Raw genomic sequence first — 26969 nt, 5'->3', positions numbered from 1 at the left:
CCCGCCTGGATTACGTTCACAACCTGAGCATCCAAGGTATTTAGTAAGTCTCCATTCGCGCAAAGAACAAGTTTATATATTTGGCAGAAACAAGTGAATCAAGTTTCTTGAACTGTGCCATTCTGAATTCTAGGTGTGTGTTTGGAATGTCTGCTTGCACATATGGAATTAAGGTTGTAGGATGTAAATGAATGAATGAATAAGCCCAGGTTGACATAAACCTCAGTATCAGTAGCTGCTGAAGTTCTGACAGCCTTTTTCCTTTCTGTTTTCTCCCCAGTTGCAGATCTGAATGCTTCTGAGCTCGTCACAGTGGTTGGACTATTGGGACTCTAAGAGACCTTAACTGAGAAGCTACCATTCCCTTCTTGGGGCTCCCCAACTCTTCTCACCTTCCCCTTCCCCCCTGTGTAAAAACCCCATGGACCGGGGGGTCGCCATGGAGCCAAGGGAGAATTCGGGCACTTCCCGGCAAAGGGGAGGAGAGTCGGATTTCCTGGGCTCCGCCATTGCTTCTGCTAAGGCCCCTGGTGGTGCCCCTGGTGGCGCTGGGACGGAGGCCATGCCGCCTCAGCCCGGCTCTGCCAAAGGGATCCCTGTGAGCAGTGACCGGATGGAGCCCGAGGAAGAAGACGAGCTCTGTTCCGGGAGAGACGTGGATTCCGCTTCCAACACAGACAGCGAGAAATGGGTGGCCGGAGACGGCTTGGAAGAGCAGGAGTTTTCCATCAAGGAGGCGAACTTTACAGAGGGGAGTCTTAAGCTGAAAATCCAGACGACCAAGAGAGCCAAGAAGCCCCCCAAGAACTTGGAGAACTATATATGCCCTCCCGAGATCAAAATCACCATTAAGCAGTCAGGGGAGCAAAAGCTTTCGAGAGCTGGGAAAAATAGCAAATTAGCGAAAGAGGAGGACCGGTCACACTCCAAGAAGAAGGTAAGAGAATCCATTCCTTCTTTTCTCTCCATGATCCTCATTTTTTTATTATTATTATTCTTGCATCCGCCGGTGTCCTGAATGCAACATTTTGCCCTTCTCTGTCTTGCTAACTTTAGGGGATCTCCTTTGTCACATGAAGTCAGCCTTGTTTGGTTCGGGAGTGAACGAGGCAATCTGTGCACCAAAAGGGTGGGTTTTTTTGCAAATTAAATATGTGACAACAGGTGGACGGGATAAACAGATGGAGGTGGAGAAAGGGGGATGGGTGGGCGTAACAAGACAATGGGGAGAATGCTATTAGCATAAGCGGCTCCCTGGCTCCCTGCACACCAGCTGCCTTGCCATTGTCGGGGGTTCAGCTGAAGGGTGTTTTAAAGAGCCATTTGAAGGGCAATATAATGGCCCTGTTAGTGTTATGCACACAAAGGCCGTGCCTTTAAGACCGGAAGAGCTCGTGCGGTTTAAAGGCTCCGGCGTGCAACTACAGTCTCTGTTGGTGTGCGTGTCTCTCTTAATGGCTTCTTTGCATCAGAGCAAGTTCTAACAGGCTGTGTTGACAAGGAAGGGATAGATACAGGGAGAAGGTTTTGCAGAAGCAGAGGATCCTCTGGTTGTTCCATTAGCAAGGTCTGCATTAGGTGGAATGTGTGATGTTTGCTTTTTCTTTCTTTTTTTTTAAAGAAAAAATCCAGTCGTCCATGGATGGGGTGCTCTCTGCAAGGCAAAAACTTCCAAGTAGATTTTCCAGGGAAAGCCTACCCTACCCCAATATCATTTCAACTGTTAGGGATTTAAAGACAGATGTGGAAGACTTTGAAATGAGGAACAGCAGAAGTGGTTCTTTCTTTCTTTCTTTCTTTCTTTCTTTCTTTCTTTCTTTCTTTCTTTCTTTCTTTCTGAAAATGTTCATTTTTGGCAAGCCACAAGTGGTGGGATTTCTGTTTCGAGTACTTCCCGAGAGCACGCAGGAGCAAGGACTCATTCCATGGTGCGTTATGGACGTGGGGGGATGTTTTATTCTGTAGAAGAGGAATCTTTGGGAAGAAAGTACATTTATTAACAATCTTGCAGACCCTTGGAATGACAGCCGACTTTCAGAAGGTGTTTTGCAATTAACATGTCTGTCTGCGTGCTGAAATTTGAGGAGCGGGGGGATAATATGCATCCCTTCAGTGGCTCTAACCTAGTTGTACAGAAGGGCCTGGGGTGAGATATTTGGAAGAGGATTGCCACTCAAGTGAGCAACACCACTTTAGATGTGACGTCAGGGTGAAGTTTCTGCAGTGCACCTTATTATGGAAGGCCACTGGATAAGTTCTAGAGCACCGAAACAGCGCGTGGAAGGTCCACTTGTCAAACCAGCCTTGGTCTGGTTTGGTGTGCTTCCACAAGGGTGAGGTCTAGGCAGTGGCGTAGCGTGGGTTGTCAGCACCCGGGGCAAGGCAAGTACTTTGTGCCCCCTAACCCGTGGATTTGCGCCCCCTAACCCGTGGATTTGCGCCTCCTAACCCTAACCCCCAGATGTTGCGCCCGGTGCGGCCGGCCCCCCCTGCACCCCCCACGCTACGCCACTGGGTCTAGGATACACAACGAAATCATTCTAGACCTAATGCCTCTCCTTTCCCAAATCTGTGGGGGCTCTTGAACCTTCAACTGCTGCAAAGGAGTTGAGAAATTCAACAACTTTCCTTATTGTGGTACCTTCCATGTTGAGATGGAGCTTCATCCGTGGTATTGTTGCTTGCAGTGCAACAGTCAGAGGCAGAGCAGCCATGTTTTTTTGTTGGCGGGGGATATGGAAACTTGTGAAGCATCCCTAATTGTGGGGGACATCTCCGATTTGATTCTCACCCCTCACAGGATGGGGAAATATTTAACTGGTCGATTTCTACTTATTGCATAACTGCTAAAGGTACAGGAGGGACGCAGGTGGCGCTGTGGTCTAAACCATTGAGCCTCTTGGGCTTGCTGATCAGAAGGTCGGCGGTTCAAATCCCCGCGATGGGGTGAGCTCCTGTTGCTCTGTCCCAGCTCCTGCCAACCTAGCAGTTCGAAAGCATTTCAGTGCAAGTAGATAAATAGGTACCGCTGCGGCAGGGAAGTAGATGGCATTTCCGTGTCCTCTGGCACTCGTCATGGTCCTCCATGTGCCAGTAGCAATTTAGTCATGCTGGCCACATGACCCGGAAAACTGTCTGTGGACAAACGCCGGCTCGGCCTGAAAGCGAGATGAGCACCACAACCCCATAGTCACCTTTCACTGGACTTAACCATCCAGGGGTCCATTAGCATTGTTTTTTTTTTTTTTGCCTTAAAGGTACAGGAATCTTGTCTTTGGGGAAACCAAATGTCAGTTAATCAAGATCTGGATAAAGTAGAAGGAGAGTTATTGAAGGTTATTGAAGATAGGCATTGCATGCCTACTCGGAAGTAAGTCCTGCTGAGTTGAGTGGAGCTTATGCTTAGGTAGGCATGTATAGGATCGCAGCTTGGGGATTTGCTTGAGCCAGGGAGTTCTTGTAAGGTTCCTAGCGAATCAGGAGGCCAGGCTGGGAACCGATCAGGGTTTGAGGGTGCTCAGAGGATGTATTATAAAAGATGACACATTTCCAGGGACTCGCCACTGGACCCAAAGCAGTCAGGCTCCAGCTTCTTAGGGGATATCCTCTTGGTTGCCAGCCACTTTTGCGCTGTCGTGTTTCAAGACACAAAGCAAACACATTAAGGAACCGCTCTCCTCTGTTGCTCTAATTGCCTCAGGGGTGTTTTGCGATCATTGCAACCTGGGAAGAGAAGGCAATTGGAGAAGGCAGCCTCCGCTTCTCCCAAGGTGTGGCTCCTCATTAGAAAAATATTTTGAGAATCGCTGGTGTTGTGGTTCTGAGGTAAGTTTATTTTTAGGCAGTAATTCGGGGATGACTGTTCTTTTCTTTGATTGCCTTCTCTCTGGAGAGTGAAGCGGCTCTGCATGTTATGATGATTGCTGCAGGGGCCGTCAGTGCGCATGCATGTTTCTCATGCACATACATGTGTCTGGAAATACAGGCCCAGACAGGTCCACGTGGCTGTTTAAAGATAGATACGGCATGATGTGTCTGCTTTGGGAAACATTGGTGAGGGCCCCATGTAGTGAGTGTAACATGTGAGTCTGCCCAGATCATTGTACCTGGGGCCATTTTGCACAATCTGCTCTCGGCTTTCACAGGTAGAATCTGTCACTTTTGATTTCTCTCCATTTCTCATTGGTCCAACCTTATGCTCAGTTCTTCTCATTTCTGTACCTCTTTGGGATATTTTTTCAAGTCCTCGTGGAAATTTCTCGCTGGGTTTGTGCAGATTTCTCCTGATGTATGCAATTATTATGCGCAACTTTGTCCGATACACACATTTTTGCAAAACAGTTTTTCCCAATACAATGCATATTTCTATAATTATTATTTTTGAAACATTTAGATGAAAACTTTCCCAAGCATTTACATTTTCTGTACACACTACTTGGCTGGAGAGCTGCATTGCAAAATCGGGAGAGATGTGACGATCAAAGGCTGTCTGTATTTCGGTTTGTGTATTGTTTTGAAAACTGCAAATTATGTAAACTCACCTTGAAATGCTAACTGAATCACTTGTCATTGGCCATGGTACTTTTTCATCTTTGTATGCAAACTCTTACCATCAGAGCTGTAATTTATGGCTGTCCCATGACTCCCACATGCGCAGAGGAAAGCAGAAGATGCCCTCCTGTAGCTCAGAACCATATCTTTCCTGCATGAAAAGGGGGGATGATTGAAACTCACATTGTTCTAGGCGCATTTTGCGACAGGGAATTTCCTTAGTGTGAGCAGTTTCTCAGCTCCAGGCACAGTGCTGTGCCTAAGATTTCAGATTAAAACTGCAGAGTGGAAAGAAAGGAATACCTTTTTCTAGCTCCCCACTTCCAGCCACTCTCTGAAGACTGGAGAAGAGACCCTCTTAATAATATTAGGGGGTTGGGCAGGGGAAGGACTAGACCATGTTAAAAATGAACATCATATTTTAGCTGCAGTTCATACATTTTCAGCACCGTATTCTTGTTATTAAAAAAGCACACCTAGACACTATGTTGTTGGCCCATAACCTAGGTTTAAGGTGTCATTTAGTACGTAGCTTTCATATCTCAGTTTCTAATGCTGTGGGGAGGTGACATTCAGGAGTAAATCAGTGGTAAATGGGCCAGTGTGAATGTTCTCCTGGGTTCCATTATCCAGATCTTCTCTCCCTTGCTTTTAGGATGTTTCAGACTCTGATTATTCATTCGATCCTGCTTTCTCAAGGATAAAATAGACATTTTAATAAATTCCGGTGCTCTAATGTCAGGGTGCATCTGCACTGCAGCACCAATGTTTTGGTGCTCATGCATGAAACTTGAAATGCAAAAAGCAGGGTGTGGCTGGACTCTTAAAAAACCCACCCACCCTAAGTGACCACGATCCAGGATGATGCAAGCCCTGTGCAATGTAAAGTCCACCATTTCTCTCTATCGTCAATATTCCCGCAGGAATACTGTCTCCTATTTAGAATGACTTTGCTAAAGTCATTCCCCAAATCAAAGGGGCTTTAATCTCCCTTCCCTAAACCTGATACAATATGTTAATTTCAACCGTTTCAAGGTTGTCTGGACTTTAACCAACCAAGCATGAATGGAAGGGACCAGATTAGTCTTCCAATTTTGAGCTTCCCGGATTCTGGCTGTTATCTATAAATGGAAAATTAATGCAATCTTTGATTTAGTACCCAACTCTTCCAAGACAACCTACAAGTAGGAAATCAGGGCCTGTAAGTACCTCTTTCCACCCATTTTTTGATGGGTGTGTGCGCACCAGGGTCAGAGTGCCCTATGCTTCGGGTGCGCATGAGCCTGCCTACCTGACCAGGGTTGTCCAAGATGTGGTCTGTGGACAACCAGTGTTTTGCAAGCTTCCTTCAGGAGGCCCACAACTTGAAATAATGTGAAAGACAGAGCAAGAGGAAGCAGTGTGTGTGTGAGAGAGAAGACAGTCAACACAGGAGAACAAAGGTGAGCAGGAAAGACCTGAATTGACCAGGAGGCATTTGAAACACAAAGGAATCATACAGTGTCTAGCACAGTACATTACAATAGGGACGTGGGCGGCACTGTGGTCTAAACCACTGAGCCTCTTGGGCTTGCCGATCAGAACGTTGCTGGTTCGAATCCCCGCAATGGGGGAGCACCCATTGCTCTGTCCCAGCTCCTGCCAACCTAGCAGTTTGAAAGCACACCAGTGCAAGTAGATAAATAGGCACAGCTGTGGCGGGAAGGTAAATTGTGTTTCCGTGTGCTCTAGCTTCCGTCACGGTGTTCTGTTGTACCAGAAGCGGTTTAGTCCTGTTGGCCACATGACCCAGAAAGCTGTCTGTGGGCAAACGCCAGCTCCCTCGGCGTAAAAGCAATATGAGCGCAGCACCTTTGACTGGACTTAACAGCCCAGGGCTCCTTTACCTTTACCTCTTTTTTTTTTTTAACATTACAATAGCCGCAACTGGCAGAAAAATGATTAAGTGGTCTTCCAAGACCCTCGGCCACTTCCAAGTGATCCATTGGGGGGGGCAGGGCAGTTTGGGAACCACTGTGCTAGGCTATCCATGTGAATCCTGTTGCTGCTGTTGACATCTGACATACGAGTTTCTATTTTACTTGAGCAGCACCAGTATTTGAAATTCTCCAGGCGCCAGGCACGTTTTGCTCCTGGCATGAGTCCAGTTGCTACTACGTGGAGATTTCTGGGTGCCAGGTTTGAAAACCTCTGCCTTAGTCCGTAGTCAATACCATTTCCATTTCCGCTGTGTGTGTTTTTCCTTGCTTACTGGAACAAGTGAATTGTTGTAAGAGCAAGCTACAGTCAATGTAGTTGGGATCATAGAATCGTAGCGTCAGAAGGGACGTCTAGTCCAACCCCCTGGCAAATAGATATTCTGTTGTGGTGACCGTAATCTAGCTTTAAGGTGCCATTTGCTTAAAGGTTAGCGCCTAGCTTATATCTCTTGAGTTTCTAACACTGAGCAGCACTGATGCATAAGATGAGGAAGCACTAAGCTAGAGTACTGTAGTGTCATCTCTTTGGTACCTGCAGTCGGATGTGATGCGAGTGGTTAGTTAGCCTGCAGGCCAACGGGAAGCCTCTTGATGACTGTTGTGGTTTTGCAGAGCCTTCTTCCGGCTCTTATCACAGCCCCTGGCCTGCTTTAATCACCCTCCAGCTGTGTCTGACATATTTAGCAGGTCCAGAAAGGAAACTGCAAGGGTGAGCAACTGCAGTGGGAGGGTGGCAGTGCTCAAGAACCGCTAGAAGGAAGCTGTCAGTGAGTGGTTGCAGCGAGAACTAATAGCTATTACAGTCACCCAAAGGCTTCTCACCCTAGGTTGTTATGTTTAGGGCTCCAGCATGAAGTAGGTGTTTGATTTGGTATACACCTGTGATCACTATGCTTAAAAGTAGCAGAAAAGTTAGTCCTTTGGGCAGCAGCCTTTCAGCTTATTGAGTTCTGTTTGTTTGCTGCTTTAACTTGTCACTTTCTCCCTACTCTCACTTTTAAAAAGTGCAGCACTCCAAATTATGAATTTCATTAGAACACCTTTCCTTTATGTAACACGCTGTTCTAGACAATGGAATTTCACTTTTATGTTTGTTCGTTCTGGGAAGAGTGACTGACATTATCAGCTTTGTGATAAGGGGTTGTATCCGGTTTGGAAGTAGTAAATTTCCTCCCTTGTTTTTCAAGGGAGAGCAGAGTGGGGAAGGGAGCAGAAACAAATATAATGAGACAGTGTTGTGTTGGGATGGTTGGCATGGGTGCTACTTGAGGGACTGACCAATAAGGGACTGTCGATGGGTGACCCATGGACTGCCTCGCTGTTCTGATATTTCTCAGTCTGTTGGAATAAGTAACTGGGGAAACATCTGTCTCGGTGCAAGGCGAGTGGGCAGTTTAAAACAACTACAAACCTGCACAAAGAAAACCCTCTCTGGACAAGTGCAGGGACTTGGCTTGATGTTCTGAACCATGCTTAGCTTCTTATGTGATGTGACTGGGCTGTGCAAACAGGACCGAGGTTTCCAGAGGTGCAAGTCTGCTGCAGCAAAACCAGCAAAGGGTCTTATGGCAAAGACTTGAACCATTTTATATTCTTTATGGAATAAGCTCTTGTGGACAAGATCCCACTTCATCAGATACATGGAGTGTGATCCTCTGTCACCCGTTTGCAATAATAATAATTTTCCCTGCCCATCTGGCTGGGTTTCCCCTGCCACTCTGGGCGGCTTTCAACAGAATTCATTGAATATTTTGGTTGCTGTTCACCCACAATAGGCAGGCAGGGCTTGCGAGGACCAAATCAGAGTCCACTCAAGATGGTACCAGGAATTCTGGCACTGTGCTGCCCCTCCCAGCCCAGGTTGTATCCCACCTACTCCTGTGCTCAGATGGCAAGTTGTGTGTTTTGTATTGAGCTGTTCACGCTTCTCGTGTGCTGCCAGATTTTCTGCTGGAAGCGTGTTTGCAGAAGCTTTCCTCTTCCAGACCATTGGGTCCATCTAGCTCAACACTGACCAGCAGAAGCTCTCCAGGGTCCCAGGGAAGGGGGACATTCCCAGCCCTACCTGGAGAGATGCTGAGGATTGAACTGTGGACCCACTGCATGCAACGCAATTAGCTCTGCCCCCTAGTTATGGTCCTTCCCTGCTTTCTTACTTGGATTAAGACTGTGTTAGTTGAAATGCGCCGCCTATATCCCAGCCAGCTAGCATCTTCTCTCCCTCTTGCCTTGCTCCTTAAGGATTCACTCGCTGCTCAACCATTCCTTTTCAGAGGGCCCTGTGGGCATTGTGCTCTTTCCCTGCTTCCCTTCCAGATCACTGGCTGCCTCTGCCTTTGCTTTTCCTTCCCAGCAGGCTCTTGGGGGCTTCCTTGGTGCCTTTGCCTCCCACCGCATTAGCCGTATTCTTTCCCCTTGTGGGCGGCTTGAGCAGAGTGCCTGGATGTTCACGTTCCATGGTGGCTTCTCGCTGAAAAGGGCAGCCCATCGTGGGATCCCCTCTGAGTATATGATCTTCTCCTTTGGGATCTGCAGTTGGATTTGAAGCCAGAATAAGCTTCTTTTCTTCATTCCATGAGAAGGCTGTGGGTTTTTCATATATATATATATATATATATATATATATATATATATATATATATATATATATATATAGTATTCCATGATGAAGAGGCTGATGAGAGAGGGACAGAGGACTTTCCCTGCTTCTACTCATTCCTCACACCTTTCTTTATATTCCCATGGGATCAGTAACTAATATTTCTTAGGGGGTCCGTGAGTAGCTTAGGTCAGGTTAGTTGAATTTATGAATTGCTTGCCACAACAAAAGTCCCCAAGCAATTTATGACAAGCATAAAATGCAGGAATGAAGAGACATAAACACAGTTAGAGTAAAACATCCAGTCATTGGTGCTTCTTAAATTCCCAGGAACCGAAGATGACTTTAAGCCTAAGAAGGTTTGTGCTAGAAGATCTCCCTTGGGAGAGCACCCCATAGATAGGGAGCTGTAATAGAAGAGGCTGGTCCAGCCTTGGAGGAGACACACAAAGAAGGCCCCTCAAATGATGACCTCAGGATCTGGGCAGCTTCACATGGAGAAATATGGCCCTTGAGTAGAGCTTCTTGAAGTTGAGTAGTTTGAACATGAAGTGGACCCAGCCTCCTGGTAACTGGCTCCCAACTTGGACTCCATCTTCCATCAGCCCCAGGCAGTATAGCCAACATACTGGATCTGACTGGTGGGGAGCAGCCCACCTGTCAATCAGCGGTTGTTGCACGGTTGCCTAGCTGCGCTATATGAGAGCTGGTGATCATGACGATGCAATGCAAGCCCAGTGTAAGTTGTAGGATGGGCTGGTGTGCCTTGGCTGAAACAGGCCAAATGGGGAAACCTAGATGGAAGATCTTAACTGGGCCATTACTGTAATTAAATCTCCTTAAACACTATTTGGCGTGAGATTTGAACCAAACCACCAGTGAGAAGTAGAATAGGCACTCGTGTAAGATTTTGGTTTTGGTGATGCAGAGATCCTTCTGCAGGGAAGCTGGCTGAAGCAGGCTGAATCCATCACAGCTGTGATTCATGCTCTTTTCAGGTGATAGTAGCATATGAAAACCAGGAAGCGAAACTTTGTGTCTGGTTTCACTGTGCTTCAGCTATATACAGAAACGGAAATAATGAAAAACAAAGTAAACTGTGTCATGGGAAAGGATGAGAAGTTACTGTAATGTTTATTGTTATGATTAGTGCTACTGAATAATATTTATATAGAAGGAGCCATGTGCTTGGAGCACCACAGTTTGCTTGCTAGTATTGAATACACAAAATCATAGAATTGGTAGGGATCCTGAGGATCATCAAATCCAACCCCCTGCAATGCTGGAACATGCCGCTGTCCCATACGGGGATCAAACCTGCAACCTTGCTGTTATCAGCACCACGCTCTAACCAACTGAGCTATCCAGGCTGACTGTGATGTAGACCAGGGGCGTCCAACTCTCAAGAGACTGCGATCTACTTTGAGAATTAAAAACTGGTGGTGATCTCAAAGTTGTTGAGCCCATTTTTTAGGGTTTTGAAAAAAGCTTTTTTTTGGGGGGGGGGGGACTTCCGTTTTTGGAAGGCAAGGAACAAAGGGGTAAAGTCACTCTCAAAAAGATTGCTATGGATGAAAACAGCAGCACAGAGAAAGCCCGGTCTTCCCTTCCAGAGATCAAACAAGGGCGGGGCAAGGGGGCAGGAGTCAGTTTTAGCAACTCTAAGGAAAGGGAGCCAGAGATTGACCGCGATCTACCAAAACCTCGTGGGGATCTACCAGTAGATCTTGACTGACCTGTTGGACATCCCTGATTTAGACGTCACAATCACTGCCCACAAGGCATTGGGTTTCCAACAGTCATGTAAGGATGGGGGATACGGAGAACATGGTTTGATAAAAAGTCATGTGAATGGGGTCTAGGGAGCATCAGTACAGTGTCCATATATTGTACAGAATGTATTCCACAGGTCAAATGACTGTTGCAGTGCAAAGCGCACACACATGCTGGGAGAGCCACCAGACAAGGACCAGGCAAAGCCAGCTCCTCCCTGTTTCTCTGTGGGTCTGCTCTCCCATGTGTATTTATAGTCAACTCACCCTATGAAGCCAACCGCAGCCTTGGCCCAGTAGGTGTAAGAGACTTCTCCACACATTCCCACATGCTCTGACCAGCAGCTGCAACCCTGCCTGTATATCTTCTTCCATCAAGTGTGGAATGTCCTTTTCCTGGAGACCCACCACACACCAAGGCTGAGTCAAAGCAGAACTGAAGAGTTAAACAGAACTTCCACTCAGCTGAAAAGGGCACCTGCATCTATACCCCATCCATCCCCACCACCAGCCACCATTTGGGAGGGCCACTTTAAGCATTGCCTCTGCTGCATGGAGCTCCGTTGTGCAGAATAATTTCCCCAGGAACTGATTATTATTTCAATATTTATTTATTAAATTTGTGTACTGACTTTCACCCTTGAGTTGGTGTTTGACGGCCAGTAGGCTGAGGATCAAGCTTTAATATTTTGCATTTTTATAGCATTCCTTGTTTCTTTCTCCAGTATGGTGGACACTCGGGTTGCGAACGTGATCCGTGCGGGAGGCACGTTTGCAACCTGCAGCGTTCGCAACCCGCAGCACCGCGTCTGTGCACGCGCGGGTTGCGATTCGGCACTTCTGCGCATGCACAAAGCGCGATTTAGCGCTTCTGTGCATGTGCGACCGCAGAAACCTGGAAGAAACTCATTCCAGTATTTCTGGGTTTTGGCGGGTCCGTAACCTGAAAAAAACGCAGCCTGAAGCATCTGTAACCCGAGGAATGACTGTAAATGGATGGATATTTCTGACACATATTTTTGTTATGGAAAGCAAGGTCCTCATAGCCTCCAAATTTACTCACATGGCTTCCTTGACTGTGTAGGCTGGATTTTATTTTAATTCTCCTCTCCATAGCCCTCTAGCCCCCTGACTCTGTGTGTGTGTGTCTGTGTCTCTCTCTGTGTGTTATATATATCTCCATGCAGTCTCCTCAGTTGTGTTTCCTGGTTTATTTAGCACTCGGTGTCCCTGTGCCTTTAAACAAAGCCTCCAGTCTCTTTGAAACATGATAAAACAAAATGTCCCTTGCGCTGCTTTGTGTATTTATTAGAAATGAGCTGCTGTGGTCAGGAAGTAATTGGAACTGGTTAAGGGCAGCTGAGGGCAGAGAGCACCACACTTGCCATTCCAAGAGAGCATTTTAGTGTGGCTGATTTTTCTGTCATTTTATGGGAGGAGGAGGGAAGTGAGGTTAATGGGTGGGGGTGGAGAGAAAGGGGCCATAACTTCCCCTCCTCCTTCAAGCATAATGTTGTAAAGCAGGCATCTATAACTTGTGACCCACCAAGCCAAACAAAGACCACCAGCCATGTATCGTGCCTTCTGAAGCCCTTGCCCACTCCAAAAATAGACCTGCCCCTCAGGCAGGCGACAAACTGGCAGACCACCATACAGTTTCTCATTGTTCCAAGTTTAGTTTCAGTTCACCCTATGTATGCCTTAGTTTGCAAACTTTATTATTATTATTATTATTATTATTATTATTATTATTATTATTATTAGTCTGTATGAAGATAGTTGTGAGCATTTCTCCTAATGTATATATTATTATTATTTTGCATTTTTAGTATGGCTCATATTTTGGTGTTATTTTTTGCTAAATATGGGCATTTTTTCTGCAGATACTTTCCAAAACAGTCATACCTCGGAAGTCAAACGACTTGTGAGACGAACATTTTGGCTCCTGAACGTCGCTAACTGGAAGTCATTGTTCCGGTTTGCGAACGTTCTTTGAAACCCGAATGTCTATCACACCTTCTGCTGCTTCTGATTGGCTACAGGAGCTTCCTGCAGCCAATCGGAAGCCATACCTTGGTTCCTGAATGTTTTGGAAGTCGAACGGACTTCTGGAACAGATTCCGTTCGACTTCCGAGGTATGACCATATATGCTTTATTTGGTCCACGTTTTTTCATTGTAGGACTGCATCATGAAATTTGGATAAGTGCAAATTTTGAAGCGATCTTCAAAGCAAAAGGTGGTGTGTGAATCAACCAACAGTGTGACACTGCAAGTTCCCCACTACATGATGCTTGAGTGATCTCAGAGAGAAAAGCTGAGGGTCATGAGCCAATCATAGCAAAGTATCATAAATCTGTGACATATCTGAACTTGAGTGACCAGTGCAACACAGTGCAACACAGGCCCCATCTGCACTGTGCATCTAAAGCAGTATCATTCTTCTTTAAACAGTCATGGCTTCTTCCAAAGAATCCTGGGAGTTTTAGTTTGTTAGGGCTGCTGAGAATTAATAGGTAGGAGTCCCCTTTTCCCCTTATAGAGCTACAATTCCCAGAGTGGTTTAACAGTCAATCCCTCTTCCCAGGGAACTCTTGAGAAGGGAATAGGGGGTCTTGAAAGAACTAGCAGCAACTGCAACAAACTCTTATTGCCAGGAACCTTTGGGCGTAGCCATGACTGTTTAAAGTGGAATGATATTGCTTTAATTGTATAGTGCATATGAGGCCACAGGTGAGTTTCAGCATACTTCTGTGTGCAACTGAGAACTGAAGCGCACTATCCTTAAGAGATGTAAACAGTTGCTGATTCGTTTGCCAGTAGGGCAGTGCCAGTTGGACAAGTTCTTGCCTGGACCGACTGGTTGGTCAACTGCTTGCCCCTTCCCAGACACCAAGGGTGGGAGCATTCCCTACCAATAAGATTAGCGAGCACACACCAGACCTTGCTTTCTACGACGTGCTTGCAGGAGCCCTGTGGTCATTGCACAGTCATCCCTAGAGCAGAGCTAAAGGAGTCAAGGAGATGAGGATCCTGCTCAGAGCTGAGAACTGAGCTCATCACTATCAGTGTGGTTTCACTTTGTGGTGTGTGCGTGTGTGCTTGCACAAGTGCTCTGAAATTAATTTTTTGTGCCAATCTGGGCGTCTGATTTCTTCCATATTCATCCCTTCCTTGATGTGTAGACATCAAGTTCTCAGAAGGCAAAATTCTGGACTACTCCACTTCAGGCTGTAGGTGAGTCATGTTTTCATTCTTCTGCAAACTTCTCTGGATATAGTAAACTAGCACACATCAGGAAAAAGGTTGTACCTTTGTAAAACAATCTTACAAGTGCTAACGTACGCATTGAGTTACTGACCTCCAGTTTCCCACCGTATGAAGCACAATGACTAGGGTACAATTCTCTTACACGTACCTTCTCATTGCACAACCTCCTGGGTTGAGAAGACGTTAGCTGGAGAGAGCAACTCTGCACATCTGTGAGTTTTGACAGCAAGACATTCACTGTATTAGTGGGATGGCTTTTATTATTTAACGGAGAGGTTTTACAATCTGAATCCCTGAACATTTTCTTCTCTCCATGCTTGTTGTCTTGTTATTAATATGTAAAGAAAGGAAAGGAAAAGAAAAGAGAGAAAGAGGCAGCACAGGGTTTCTCAGCTGAAACCTTCTGTACTAAAAACCAGCCTGGAACGCTTTTGTGGTTGCTTTTTATGGCTGGGTGTTGTAAACTCCTTTGAAAGCACAAGTTTACAGTGGCTGGGCAGACAGACCTACATCTGCAAGAGCAGGGGGTTCTGTGGGAAGTCTCCTTTGCGCTTTATGGGTACAGGCAGCCAGAGTCTATTGTTTGAGAGGCAGCAGGTGTGTAATTTCCTGACATAACAACCTGTGAATAACAGGGTCCAGCAACAAACGAGAACCATGTCAAGGCTGCAGGAGAGGCTCAGGATGGGAAATGTAATAATAGGTTAAAGCAGAAGCCGGAGACTTCTGTAGTGGTATGGCAATCATTCCTGTTGAAAGATGCACTCAACGTTGTGTGTACATACTTGAAACACTTAATATTTAGTCATCTCAATGAGTTCAGCAGCAGAAACTCGGACCACGTGGAACCCACAGAGCCTCGTAAGGGGAGTTACCCATTGGTTTCAGGGCCCCAGCAAACAATAAAATCATAGCGTTGCAAGAGGAGACCTGTTATTATTTTTTGGAAATCATTTCATACATTTGCAAGTTTCCCTTTCTCTTAATGAAAACACACAGCGACTTGCAAAAACCAATCGTCCGGTTGCAACAATGGAAACAACCAATGCGAAACAATCTGTTTTCAAAACCACAGAGTTTCGTTTTTAAAATAACAGCAGAGAAACAGGCAGGTGCAAGGGAAAGCTTATGGTAGCAGACACGCCAACTTCCTGGTTTTGCTGACAGAGCCTGAACAGAGATACCGAGTCAGACCATTGGTCCATTGAGCTCAGTCTTGCCTACACGGACTGGCAGTGATTCTCCAGTGGTTCAAACCAGGATCTCTCCCTGCCTCACCTGGAGATGACGGGGATTGAATGTGAGTCCTGTGTGCAAGGCAGATCCCTGATCAAATGCAGAAGGAGGGGAAAAAAACACCTTGTCCATCCACCTATCTCAGGACTAAAAGCATTAGAAGCCCCTACTCATAATGTTAGAGTTTGATGTCATCCAATGAAGCTAATTGTTGGAAGATTTGGGACAGGCTTCTTCACACATCACATAAAGTATGGTATTCATCCCCACAAGAGACAGTGATGGCCACCAACTTGGATGGCTTTATAAGAGGATTGGAAAAAATCAAGAATATGGCTGTGTTGTAGGTTCACTGTCAGAGGCAGCTTCCCACCATCATTTGGTTGGCCACTATGAGAACAAGATGTTGGAATAGATGGGCCATTGACCGGATCCTGCAAGGCTTTTCCTTGTGCCCTTCAAGATCAACAGGTCATATGTGTTATGGAACAATTCTGAGGAGTCGCCCTGATCCAGTGATGGCAACCACACCTGGATACGTTGAAGCCAAGATACCATGCAGTGTTCTGTAATCCATAGTCAACATCCAGTGATAGACAAATGCACATGGAATTGTACATAGTTAGTTGGATTCCTAAGCATCTGTTGCGCATCCTGTTGAGCACATGCTCTCTTGGATCGGGCTGTGGGAATATGAACATGGCTTTGGTAGCAAGCCACACAGGACCCACTAGTTTTCTGCTTCCCAACCAGACAGCTTGCACACACTTCTTGGGAGGAGTTTAGCTTCTTTGTTTAGTTTAGTTTTTTTAAATAAACCTAACAAGACGCATAAGCCATACATTCAGTCCACCTGTGTTGAGATGTTGAGTAGACTAGTGAGTCTACAAGCCTGTTAAAAATAAGAGCGCTTACTTACTTTTTTGGAAAAAAATACCTCTAGCTAACTAATAGGAAGCTATATCTTTTCAGGCTAATAATCTCCTTGATTCTGTTCTCATGACTGATGAGTTGTGCTAATAATTTCCTCAGAACTTGTTCCAACCCCCTGTAATTGTTTAGTCTCCATTCTATCACACTGCTATAGCATATTCTGGGATAGCCTTGGATTGATATCTGTCTATCATCTCTGCCTATCTGTCTATCATCTATCTATCTATCTATCTATCTATCTATCTATCTATCTATCTATCTATCATCTATCTATCATCATCTATCATCTATCTATCATCTATATCTATCATCTATCTATCTATCTATCTATCTATCTATCTATCATCTATCATCTATCATCTATCATCTATCATCTATCATCTATCTATCAATCATCTATCTATCTATCTATCTATCATCTATCTATCATCTATCTATCTATCTATCTATCTATCTATCTATCTATCTATCTATCATCTATCTATCTATCTATCTATCATCTATCTATCATCTATCTATCTATCTATCTATCTATCTATCTATCTATCTATCTATCTATCATCTATCTATCTATCTATCTATCTATCTATCTATCTATCATCTATCTATCTATCTATCATATCTCTCTCTCTCTCTCGCCCTCTCTCTCTCTCTCTCTCTCTCCCGTTCTGTTTTCGTAAGGCCTGGAGTGCGACTATGTAAAGCAGCAGCTGCTCACTGTATGTACCAGGGAGCCTATTCATTCATGTTCTTTAATAGCCCTTTGTGCAAATGCTGGGTTAAAGGCCGCCCCAACATGCCTGCCTTGGTCACATCCCACTGATTTGATTCGTGGCAGCTCTTCTCCCCCCCTCCCTCTTCCCTCCTCCTGCCTCCCTCCCAAAAAAACACTCCTGCTTGTGTATGGAAAGAACCATCTGCTGATCTGGCTTTCAGAATAAGCTTCAACCCCCCCCCCTTTTCTTTCTTTTTACGGCATTTTCTCTTTTGTTCTAAAAGAAAACTCAAATCAGGCCAGTATTTGCAGGGTGGTTTTTCTTCTTCTTTTTGAAAAAAAGAAAGAAAAGGACTCGTATTGTGTTTCTTGCTCCCCATGGAAAAGTTGTCCTCTTTCTTCTTCTCCTTCTCCTCCTTGTCTTGGATTTGATTCCCTGCCATTCGGCAAACGTGTCGCAGGCTGCAGCTGCTGCTGTCAGCTGGGGAAGGGAGTCCCCCTTGTGTGTGTGTGTTTAAATATATATATATATATATATATATATATATATATATATATATATATATATATATATATATCTCCCCATGTGTTAATCTCCCTGGGTGGAAAAGCAGAAACACTTTTTTTCCAGCATTCCCACCCTCTGGCCATTGATTCTCAGGCACTGCTGCTGGATGGACATTGTTGTTCTAAAAGTTTGCCTCCCCCCCCAAACAAGCTAAGTCTTATCTTAAGGGTTTGGCCTGCAGAGGCTGACATCACCCAAACTGGGCTATGCCGAATCTTTGCGAAGTCAACTGAGGATGGCGGGGATTTAAAGTGGTGCTGTGGGTTAAACCACAGAGTTTAGTGCTTGCCGATCAGAAGGTCGGTGGTTCGAATCCCTGTGACGGGGTGAGCGCCCGTTCCTCAGTCCCTGCTCCTGCCAACCTAGCAGTTCGAAAGCACATCAAAGTTCAAGGAGATAAATACCTTCCCAGCGGGAAGGTAAACGGTGTTTCCGTGTGCTGCTCTGGTTCGCCAGAAGCGGCTTAGTCATGCTGGCCACATGACCCGGAAGCTGTACGGCGGCTCCCTCGGCCAATAAAGCGAGATGAGTGCCGCAACCCCAGAGTCAGTGACAACTGGACCTAATGGTCAGGGGTCCCTTTACCTTTACCTTTATGGCCAGGAAGGTGAATCAGGACTGACCTTTTCTCAGATGCATTTTTCTCCCTCTTTGTGTGTATGTGGGGGGGGGGGGCGGCAGTTTTCTCTCCGCAGGCAGGTGGGTTGCTTGACATGCAACTAGGTCTCAGGTGAAAATAATGGTTGTTGAGCTGGTGTTGTGGAGTTTCTGGTGTCTGCTTGAAATAAGGGCAAGCAGAGCTACTTCCGGTCCAGTTCCAAGTGGCCAAAGGCTGCAGATTTGCTCAGGGCATCATTTACTGCCTGCCACTCTGCTTTATCTGTCCCACCCTCACTGCCGAAAGTATTGAGGACCAGGAAGTGGGATTGGTCGACAAGTTTGGTCTTTATTTTATAAGAGAGCCTGGTGTAAACAGCCATTACCATGTTTGAATGCTGTCTTCGGCATCATTGGCCATCCTTCAAAGACCAAGGGTGTGAGCTGTGCTTCTTGGGCGTGTGATTTCTCATGTCCTTGAGAACGCAGTAGAGGAGTAGGCTTGGTTGTTTCTGAAATGCCAACATTGAAACATGATGGTATTAGTCATAGTTTAGTGTATTGCATTTATATCTGTCTTTTCTATTAGACCTGCCTTAGCTCACCTGGTGCACTCGAGATGTTTTGGACGGCGGTGACTCCTGCCAAGCCCAGCCACTGTTTGGGGAAGGCTGAATTAAACGAATGCAATAAAATATAATATAATGAATTGTACGTTGCACATAAAGAAATAGCAGACTACTGATTAAAAGTGAGCTTTTTTAAAAAAAAAGTTTTACTATGCACTGAAAGGCATCTTGAAGAAATGTCGCACCAGTTGTGGTACACTAGGCCAAGTGTGGGGGACACTTGGGCTTCCAGATGTTGCTAAACTACAACTCCTATCATCCCTGGCCATTGGCCATGCTTGCTGTGGCTAATGGGAGTTGTAGTTCAGCAACATACAGAGGACTACAGGCCACACCTGCATTAGGCTCTTGTTTAGATGAGTTTTTAAGTTTTAAGTTTGCTTTGTCCTGTTCCTGTTAGTGAATTATCTTACATAAACTTCCTTAGTCTGGGATGTACTTTCAGCATGGTTGACCATGAAAAAGCAGCTGCAAATAAATAACGTTGAGGGTAAGAAGCAGTTTTTGAGGTAAATTGGTCCCAGGCCAGCTAAATTGAACCCCAAAACAGATAAATACCCAGTAAAGACAAAATTAGGCCCTCAGTTGTCACACAGTAGCTTGGCAGCAGGATTTTGCACCAACTGAAGTTTCAGACTGTGTTTCTTTATTAATTACATTTGTATGGTGCCCTTCATCTGAAGACTACAAGGGTGGTTTGCAACATAAAAATACAAATTAAGAACACAAAATGCATAGCCAACCCCAAACCCCCCAACCAAATCAATAATATGGCCAGACTCATATTGTGCTATTATTATTAGAAGTGTGTATTGTGACTTAGTCTGTGTACAAAGAATAATTGGAAATGTAGTTAGAGGGTGCTTGTAATTGTATCTCTCTGTGGGGCAAACTACAGTCCGCAGGATGCTTTGCGGGGAAATAATGCACGTTGAAAACGTACATTGTGTCCACAGCCTCAGTTTCCCCTGTTCACAGTTACTTTACTGGCGCAACTGGCGGTGGACATAACCTTAACTTTCCCCCTGGCTTATGTCAGACTGTTGCAGCAGGAAACACCACTTTGATGCGACATCTAAGGATGAAGTCAGCCGTTATCTCGCTTTGGACGTATCGCAGATCTTTGACAGCTGTAGGAACTAACATCCTTTGCCTGCTCGCCGCTCCTGGGGGACGTTAAGCGGGCTTATGCTGTGTCTTACAAGTGACTTTGTAATACGCTTGTGGCTTCTGATTCGAAGATCCATCTGGTGCTGGGCCTCTGTGCAGGGTTGACCTTCTGTGTGATCGAGCTTCTTTCCTTTAGATTATGGGTGACCTTTGCTCCCAATTTTAGGTCTTGCAAATTAACCTGCACGCCCGTTTCCATATCATTTGGGTTCCTCAGTCTTGGAAGTTGAGCCTCTTTCTTCATCGTCCAGCTCCCCATCATGTTAAAAAAAGAGAATTAATTGTCGCTGTGTCTTCTACTCGGCTCTTCATTTCTTCAGGTTTGGGTGGCGCTGTGGGTTAAACCACAGAGCCAAGGACTTGCCGATCAGAAGGTCGGCAGTTTGAATCCCCGTGACAGGGTGAGCTCCCGTTGCTCGGTCCCAACTCCTGCCAACCCAGCAGTTTGAAAGCACATCAAAGTGCAAGTAGATAAATAGGTACCGCTCTGGCGGGAAGGTAGACGGCATTTCTGTGCGCTGCTCTGGTTCGCCAGAAGCAGCGTAGTCATGCTGGCCACATGACCCGGAAGCTGTATGCTGGCTCCCTCGGCTAATAAAGTAAGATGAGCGCCGCAACCCCAGAGCCGGTCATGGCTGGACCTAGTGGTCAGGGGTACCTTTACCTTTACCTTTACCTAAGCAGGAGTGGGGAACCTTCTTCAGCCCAGGGCCCCCAATTCCTTTGGGGGCAGCTTTTTAGGGGCCGCATGGCAGTGTTTGATGGGTGGGGTCAGGGGCAAAAGTGGGTAGAGCACCAGTTGCAAATTTTGCCTTGGTACACTAGGTTAGTTTCTGTATATGCTCACATGCCCCTCCACCCAAACAAGCAACAGGTATTATCAAGAGTTCAGAAGACACATTGAAGCCAGGCAAATACACTCCAGCAGTGGAGCAGGCAGAGCTAGTTGGAGGTGTAGCCTGGAAAGACTACTGTTGGGATACTGCCAGGGAGATAAAGTCCATCATAGCCCCCAAGCCGGCTGCCAGACGATCCATCGATCTCCCGTTGTCACGCAGTATGAGCGATTAGTGACATGAGTTTCCTGAAATATTTTGCCTAATTCCAGAGCTCATGCACACTCTTTATCAGCAGATAATGCACAGCCAAAAGTTGCACTCAGGAGAGCATTATGATAGCCATGTTCAAATATATAAAAGGATGTCACATAGAGGAGGGAGAAAGGTTGTTTTCTGCTGCTCCAGAGAAGCGGACACGGAGCAATGGATCCAAACTACATGAAAGAAGATTCCACCTAAACATTAGGAAGAACTTCCTGACAGTAAGAGCTGTTCGACAGTGGAATTTGCTGCCAAGGAGTGTGGTGGAGTCTCCTACTTTGGAGGTCTTTAAGCAGAGGCTTGACAACCATATGTCAGGAGTGCTCTGATGGTGTTTCCTGCTTGGCAGGGGGTTGGACTTGATGGCCCTTGTGGTCTCTTCCAACTCTATGATTCTATGATTCTATGATTTACAAGCTTTATTCAGCGTTGATCAGAACAAAGAAAGACATGACTGTCTGCGTCAGTGTCTCCGACAGAGAGAGAAAACGAAAGCAATAGGAAACATAAACATCCTGTGAACAGGACATGCGCAGACTCTGTGACTCACAAAGCCTGCTCCCTTTTAAGGTGGAACGGAAATATCCTAACAATCTGAGGGCTACATTTGACCCACCCAGGCCCAAAATTCGTCACCTCTGCTGTAAAGGGTAGACTATAAGCATACAGAAAAATAACCGAAGGCCCCCATCTGTAATGATAAGCAGTCGTATCAAATTGAAGTCAGAGATTACAGATATGCAATCTTTTTATATCTTAGTGCAGGGGTAGGCAACCTAAGGCCCGAGGGCCGGATGCGGCCCAATCGCCTTCTCAATGTGGCCTGCGGATGGTCTGGAATCAGTGTGTTTTTACATGAGTAGAATGTGTCCTTTTATTTAAAATGCATCTCTGGATTATTTGTGGGGCATAGGAATTCGTCCCCCCCAATATAGTCCAGCCCCCCACATGGTCTGGGGGATGGTGGACTGGCCCCCTGCTGAAAAAGGTTGCTGACCCCTGTCCTAATGGGTTTCAGAACTTGCGGTAGGTTCCTGGTTCCTGGTAGCAGATAGTTTGTTTCCTTCACTTTATAAGCCCCACCCATGATAAAAACACACACACACACACTTAAAGTGGGTTACGGTAGCAAACCAACAATAAACTTGTGTGTATGCTCTTAAATGTCAGATTTTGAAAGCAAGCATCATGTAGGAAGTGATGCCGCTGCCCCAGTTGCTTCACTCTCCTCCAACAAGCTACACAAAGGTGTGTCCTTCACTGCCGCCCAAAAGTTATCAGCACCAGCATTGTGCCAGATGAACCTTGGAAAGGAGGAAATTCTAAAAGAGAAGAGGAAACTTTGATACCTCTTTTTAATTTCATCCCATCCTTCATCCATGTGTTATCCATCCAAGACCATATAACACCAGTCTTGAAAGACCTACACTGGCTCCCAGTAAGTTTCTGAGCATAATTCAAAGTGTTGGTGCTGACCTTTAAAACCCTAAACAGCCTCGGTCCAGTATACCTGAAGGAGCGTCTCCACCTTCATTGTTCTCCACGGACACTGAGGTCCAGCGCCAAGGGCCTTCTGGCAGTTCCCTCGCTGCGAGAAGCCAAGTTACAGGGAACCAGGCAGAGGGCCTTCTCGGTAGTGGCACCCGCCCTGTGGAACGCCCTCCCACCAGATATCAAAGAGAAGAACAACTACCAGACTTTTAGAAGACATTTGAAGGCAGCCCTGTTCAGGGAAGCTTTTAATGTTTAATAGGTTATTGTATTTTAATATTCTGTTGGAAGCTGCCAAGAGTGGCTGGGGAAACCCAGCCAGATGGATGGGGTATAAATAATAAATTGTTACTATTATAACGCTGTGACATGCATGATTCTTCCCCTCATGTCATGCTCACAACAAGACTGTGAGGTTGGGAGTGAGACAGAGTGTCCCAAGCTCACATAGTGACAGAGGACTGAATTCCTGTCTCCTGCCCCACTACCCTTGCGGTGGACAGGAGAAAGATTGGAATCTACTGATTGATTTCTGAGTCATTTGAAGTAGATCAGCCAGGACCCTGACTCACTTCTAGCAACCCCCCCCCCAAAAAAAAAGATTCATAAGCAAGTCATTTACGGCAAGAAGCAGGCTCAACAAATTCCTCCACCGTCCCTTCTTGGTATCCTGTTAGGGTTGCTGTTTGGTGTGTGAGGTTTTGGCTAGACGTTTTGCTTTGAAAGCCATTCAGGAAGCACAGGAGCAGATGGTGGGGAGATTCTGCTTGTGTTATTTTTGGACATTCACATGCAGTATTTCAGATGGTCTGTGTGCCTTCCCATCTTCCTCTCCTCTCCCAGCCCCTCCTTTCAAATCTTTTGTTGCATCCTCCCTTTCTCCCCCTCTCCTCCTCCTCTAATTCGTGGCAAGCCAGTGAAATAGGTGTGATGTCTTGGAGGAATGTTGTTGTTGTTGTTTAGTCGTGTCTGACTCTTTGTGACCCCATGGACCAGAGCGTGCCAGGCACTCCTGTCTTCCACTGCCTCCCGCAGTTTGGTCAGACTCAAGCTGGTAGCTTCGAGAACACTGTCCAACCATCTCGTCCTCTGTCGTCCCCTTCTCCTTGTGCCCTCCATCTTTCCCAACATCAGGGTCTTTTCAGGGAGTCTTCTCTTCTCATGAGGTGGCCAAAGTATTGGAGCCTCAGCTTCACAATCTGTCCTTCTATTGAGCACTCAAGGCTGATTTCCTTCAGAATGGATAGGTTTGATCTTCTTGCAGTCTATGGGACTCTCAAGAGCACCATAATTCAAAAGCATTAATTCTTCGGCGATCAGCCTTCTTTATGGTCCAGCTCTCACTTCCATACATCACTACTGGAGGAATGTGCAGAACTCCAAATACCGACTTTAGATTTCACTCCAAGCAAAACGCAGTGTCAACCTTAGCACCCCAAAGGTCCTACCTAGTTCTCACCGGGGTCGTCTACCTGAGTCCAGGCTGCATCTCTTCAGATTGCAGGTAGATGCTTGCCATTAGCACATGACCTGCTGGGGATGTGACCAGCAGGCACCTTGTCATGGGCAAGGCTAACAGCCACGATTGCAGTTTCCACCTCATGCGTTCCACAGGGTACATGTTGGGAAGATATTTCTTTTCTATGTAGCTCATATCCCAGTGAATGTTCATGGTTGAAGCTCTGCAGATGGATGTGGATCGCATCAGAACCAGAATGGAAAATCACTGAGAAGACCCACTGGAGCTGCTCTTGGATGGAGCGAGATGGGAGCACAACAATGAAGAAATGAATCCCATTCAGAGGGCTGGTGTCTTTTTCCCCCAGCCCCCCCACCTCCTCCCCACACGGGAGACAGATCAGCAGCGAAGGGTTTGGCATGTTGAGAAATGAGCTGAGCAACGGTCTCAGTCCTAGACAAAAGGCAAAACTGACCTACTATTTATGTAGTTACTTAAACATGATTTAACCTATATAATACTCACTGGGACTTGGGCATGTCATTCAGGGTTGTGGGGCTGTCGGAGGGAGAGGGAAGCCACTTTCTAATGAGTCAAGAGCCAAGCACAATTAATTACATGTGAAGGACAGATAACAGACAACCGACTGCATTCAGCAGAGAGGAGCAAAATACCATTGCAAACAATTAATCTGGCCATGTGAATAAAAGGTCAGCCACTTTCTTCTCTCTTTCATACCGTGAAGGGGAGAGGTTGCAGGTTGGGTATGGGGGAGGTTCAGATCAGGATGCAAATCACCAATAAGAGGGGGGGGGGGAATAAAGGAGAGAAGATTGACGCTAATCACCCATTTAAAATCCAGCCTCCCATTTTTGAAATTCTTACGTTTCCTGAACCAGCATGCATGTTACCTAGCCGCTTGGTTTGTGACTAAATGGAGCCTTTATATGTTCCAGAAGCGTAATCTAAAACCTTTGCTCACGGAGCCCACACACTTGCTGCAAAATTATACCAGCTTAAAGAGGGGAGACAGATTTTTTTGTTTCCTTTTTTTTGCTTCTGCAGACATGCAAGGCTATTATGCAGGATCACTTACTTGAAGGCTAGGGCTGCAGTTTCGCGAACGTGCGTTTGGAAATGTGTCTCAGTGGGACTTAACTTCTGAGTAATTATGCTGTGCTAGGATCAGCCTATACGAGGCCAGAGCCATCCCATCAGGAGGGACTGGCAGTTACTGGGCAAAACAGTGTTTCTTCACGAGACAGGAAGTAAATCTCCTTGCTATTTGGCCAGGATAGTCATAAAATAGTCGCAATTTGTGAACTGAGCACATTCCAGAGCTCAGGTATCTTAGAGGGCATAAAATATGAGTAGAAGATCTCCCCCATGAGCTCTGTGGATGATCTTGGTGATATATAGGATGGCATCCTGCGTCCTACATGGTGATTTGCTGGTCCCCGGGTCCGGAAAGAAGCCCACAATAAAAAATGTAATGCATGATTTAAGCATTTACTGTGCTTAACCTCCAGAAGTCATATGACTCTCTTCCCCCACCGCCCTTTGCTTTTTTCTAACTCTTGGATCGAATGGAGGCCTAGCAGAATTGGGAGGCACAAACACCACTTGTTTTGGAGTCTGTGTAGCCCTTTTCAGGGGCTCTATCTCAGATGAAGGGACACGTGGGGACCCATCCCCTCACACTGTGAATTGCAGGGTGAGCTTTTTCCATGCGGTGCATATTTTACTCTTTCACAGGCTTCCTGTGCAGCCTGGAACCCTGGAAGATCAGGAATTCAAATCCCCCAGGGAGCCTGAAATAGTGGGAAAGGTTCCCCGCTGCAGACTTTCAGACCCCCAACATGTGGAGAGTGATGCTGACACCCACATGGTTTTGTGAGTGGGAATCTAGCACCCTCATTCTTCCTCCCATGGGGTAATTAGTGTTATGTACTGAAGTCTTCACCCTGGGCCAGCAGGGGGATACTGTAGATAGTTTTCACTCAGGTCCACATATGCAAATAAGGAATTTAAAGTGATGTTCAGTGATTGGATAGTTATAGAAAGTTGTTATTGTTGCATTGTAGTGGAGCTCTATATAAGCAGGCTGGCTGAACCCTTCGGTTCAGTTCTGGCCTGGCCTGTGAATAAACAAGAGGTGTTTGAAGAATCGCTGTGTCGTCTGATATGCTCACCCACAACTTAATAATTAGATTGTCTCAGTAGATTTACCCTGTGTCCCTTGTCCCATAACAAAGGCTTTGCTCAAGAGTCCCTTGATCCTTGCAAAAGCTTTTCAGGGCACTGCAGGGAAGGAAGCTGCCATGTTGGCTGGGACTGGTGCGAGTAGTCTCAAACATCTGGAAGGCACTGAAGTTGTATCATTTGGTCCTTGAAAGCCTGGCTAAGTAAGGGCTGCGTATTGTTCTTTTTTGGAATGCACTTCCACAAGACACAATGATGGCTGCTGGCTTAAATTGCTTTGCAATGAGAATATTGGCAGTACATCCCACAAATAAATAAATAGCTGTATCCACTTAGCCGGGCTTTTGAGGACTGGATAATGCAACCTTCGCCAGCCCTGGTGCCTTCCAGATGTTTTCAACTACAACTCACATCAGCCCCAGGAAGCATAAGAGGCCTGTCAGCGAGTATTAGCACTGATGGCCCAATAGAATCTCTAGGAAGCTGAGTCCAGCCATTGGTCTTATCTAGCTCAATGTGGTCCCCTCTGTCTGGTGGCAGCTGTCCAAGGCTGCAGGCAGGGGATTGCTGTCCAAGGCTGCAGGCAGGGGCTGCAGGCCCCCAGCCATGTCTGGAGATTGAACCTGAGGTCTTCTACATGTAGGCCAGATGATGTACCACTGAGCTGCAACCCTTTCCTGTTCAGTTGAAAGAGTGAGA

General features: G+C 46.0%; 1 protein-coding gene across 1 annotated transcript in view; it reads left to right on the top strand.

Annotated features, from left to right (window-relative positions):
* The window catches only part of SETBP1 (SET binding protein 1), a 281599-nt gene that overhangs the window by 25451 nt on the left and 229179 nt on the right, over positions 1–26969 (top strand). The window contains exon 2 of the mRNA XM_081212635.1: positions 281–937. Coding sequence (XP_081068761.1) covers positions 422–937 — 516 coding nt within the window. The 5' untranslated portion in view covers positions 281–421. The remainder of the gene's footprint in view (positions 1–280; positions 938–26969) is intronic.

Source organism: Podarcis bocagei (assembly GCF_964188305.1).
Source record: "Podarcis bocagei genome assembly, chromosome: 11".
In the NCBI taxonomy this organism is placed as follows: Eukaryota; Metazoa; Chordata; class Lepidosauria; order Squamata; family Lacertidae; genus Podarcis; species Podarcis bocagei.
Note: the sequence above shows the minus strand (reverse complement) of the source record. Positions and strands in the feature narration are given on the sequence as shown.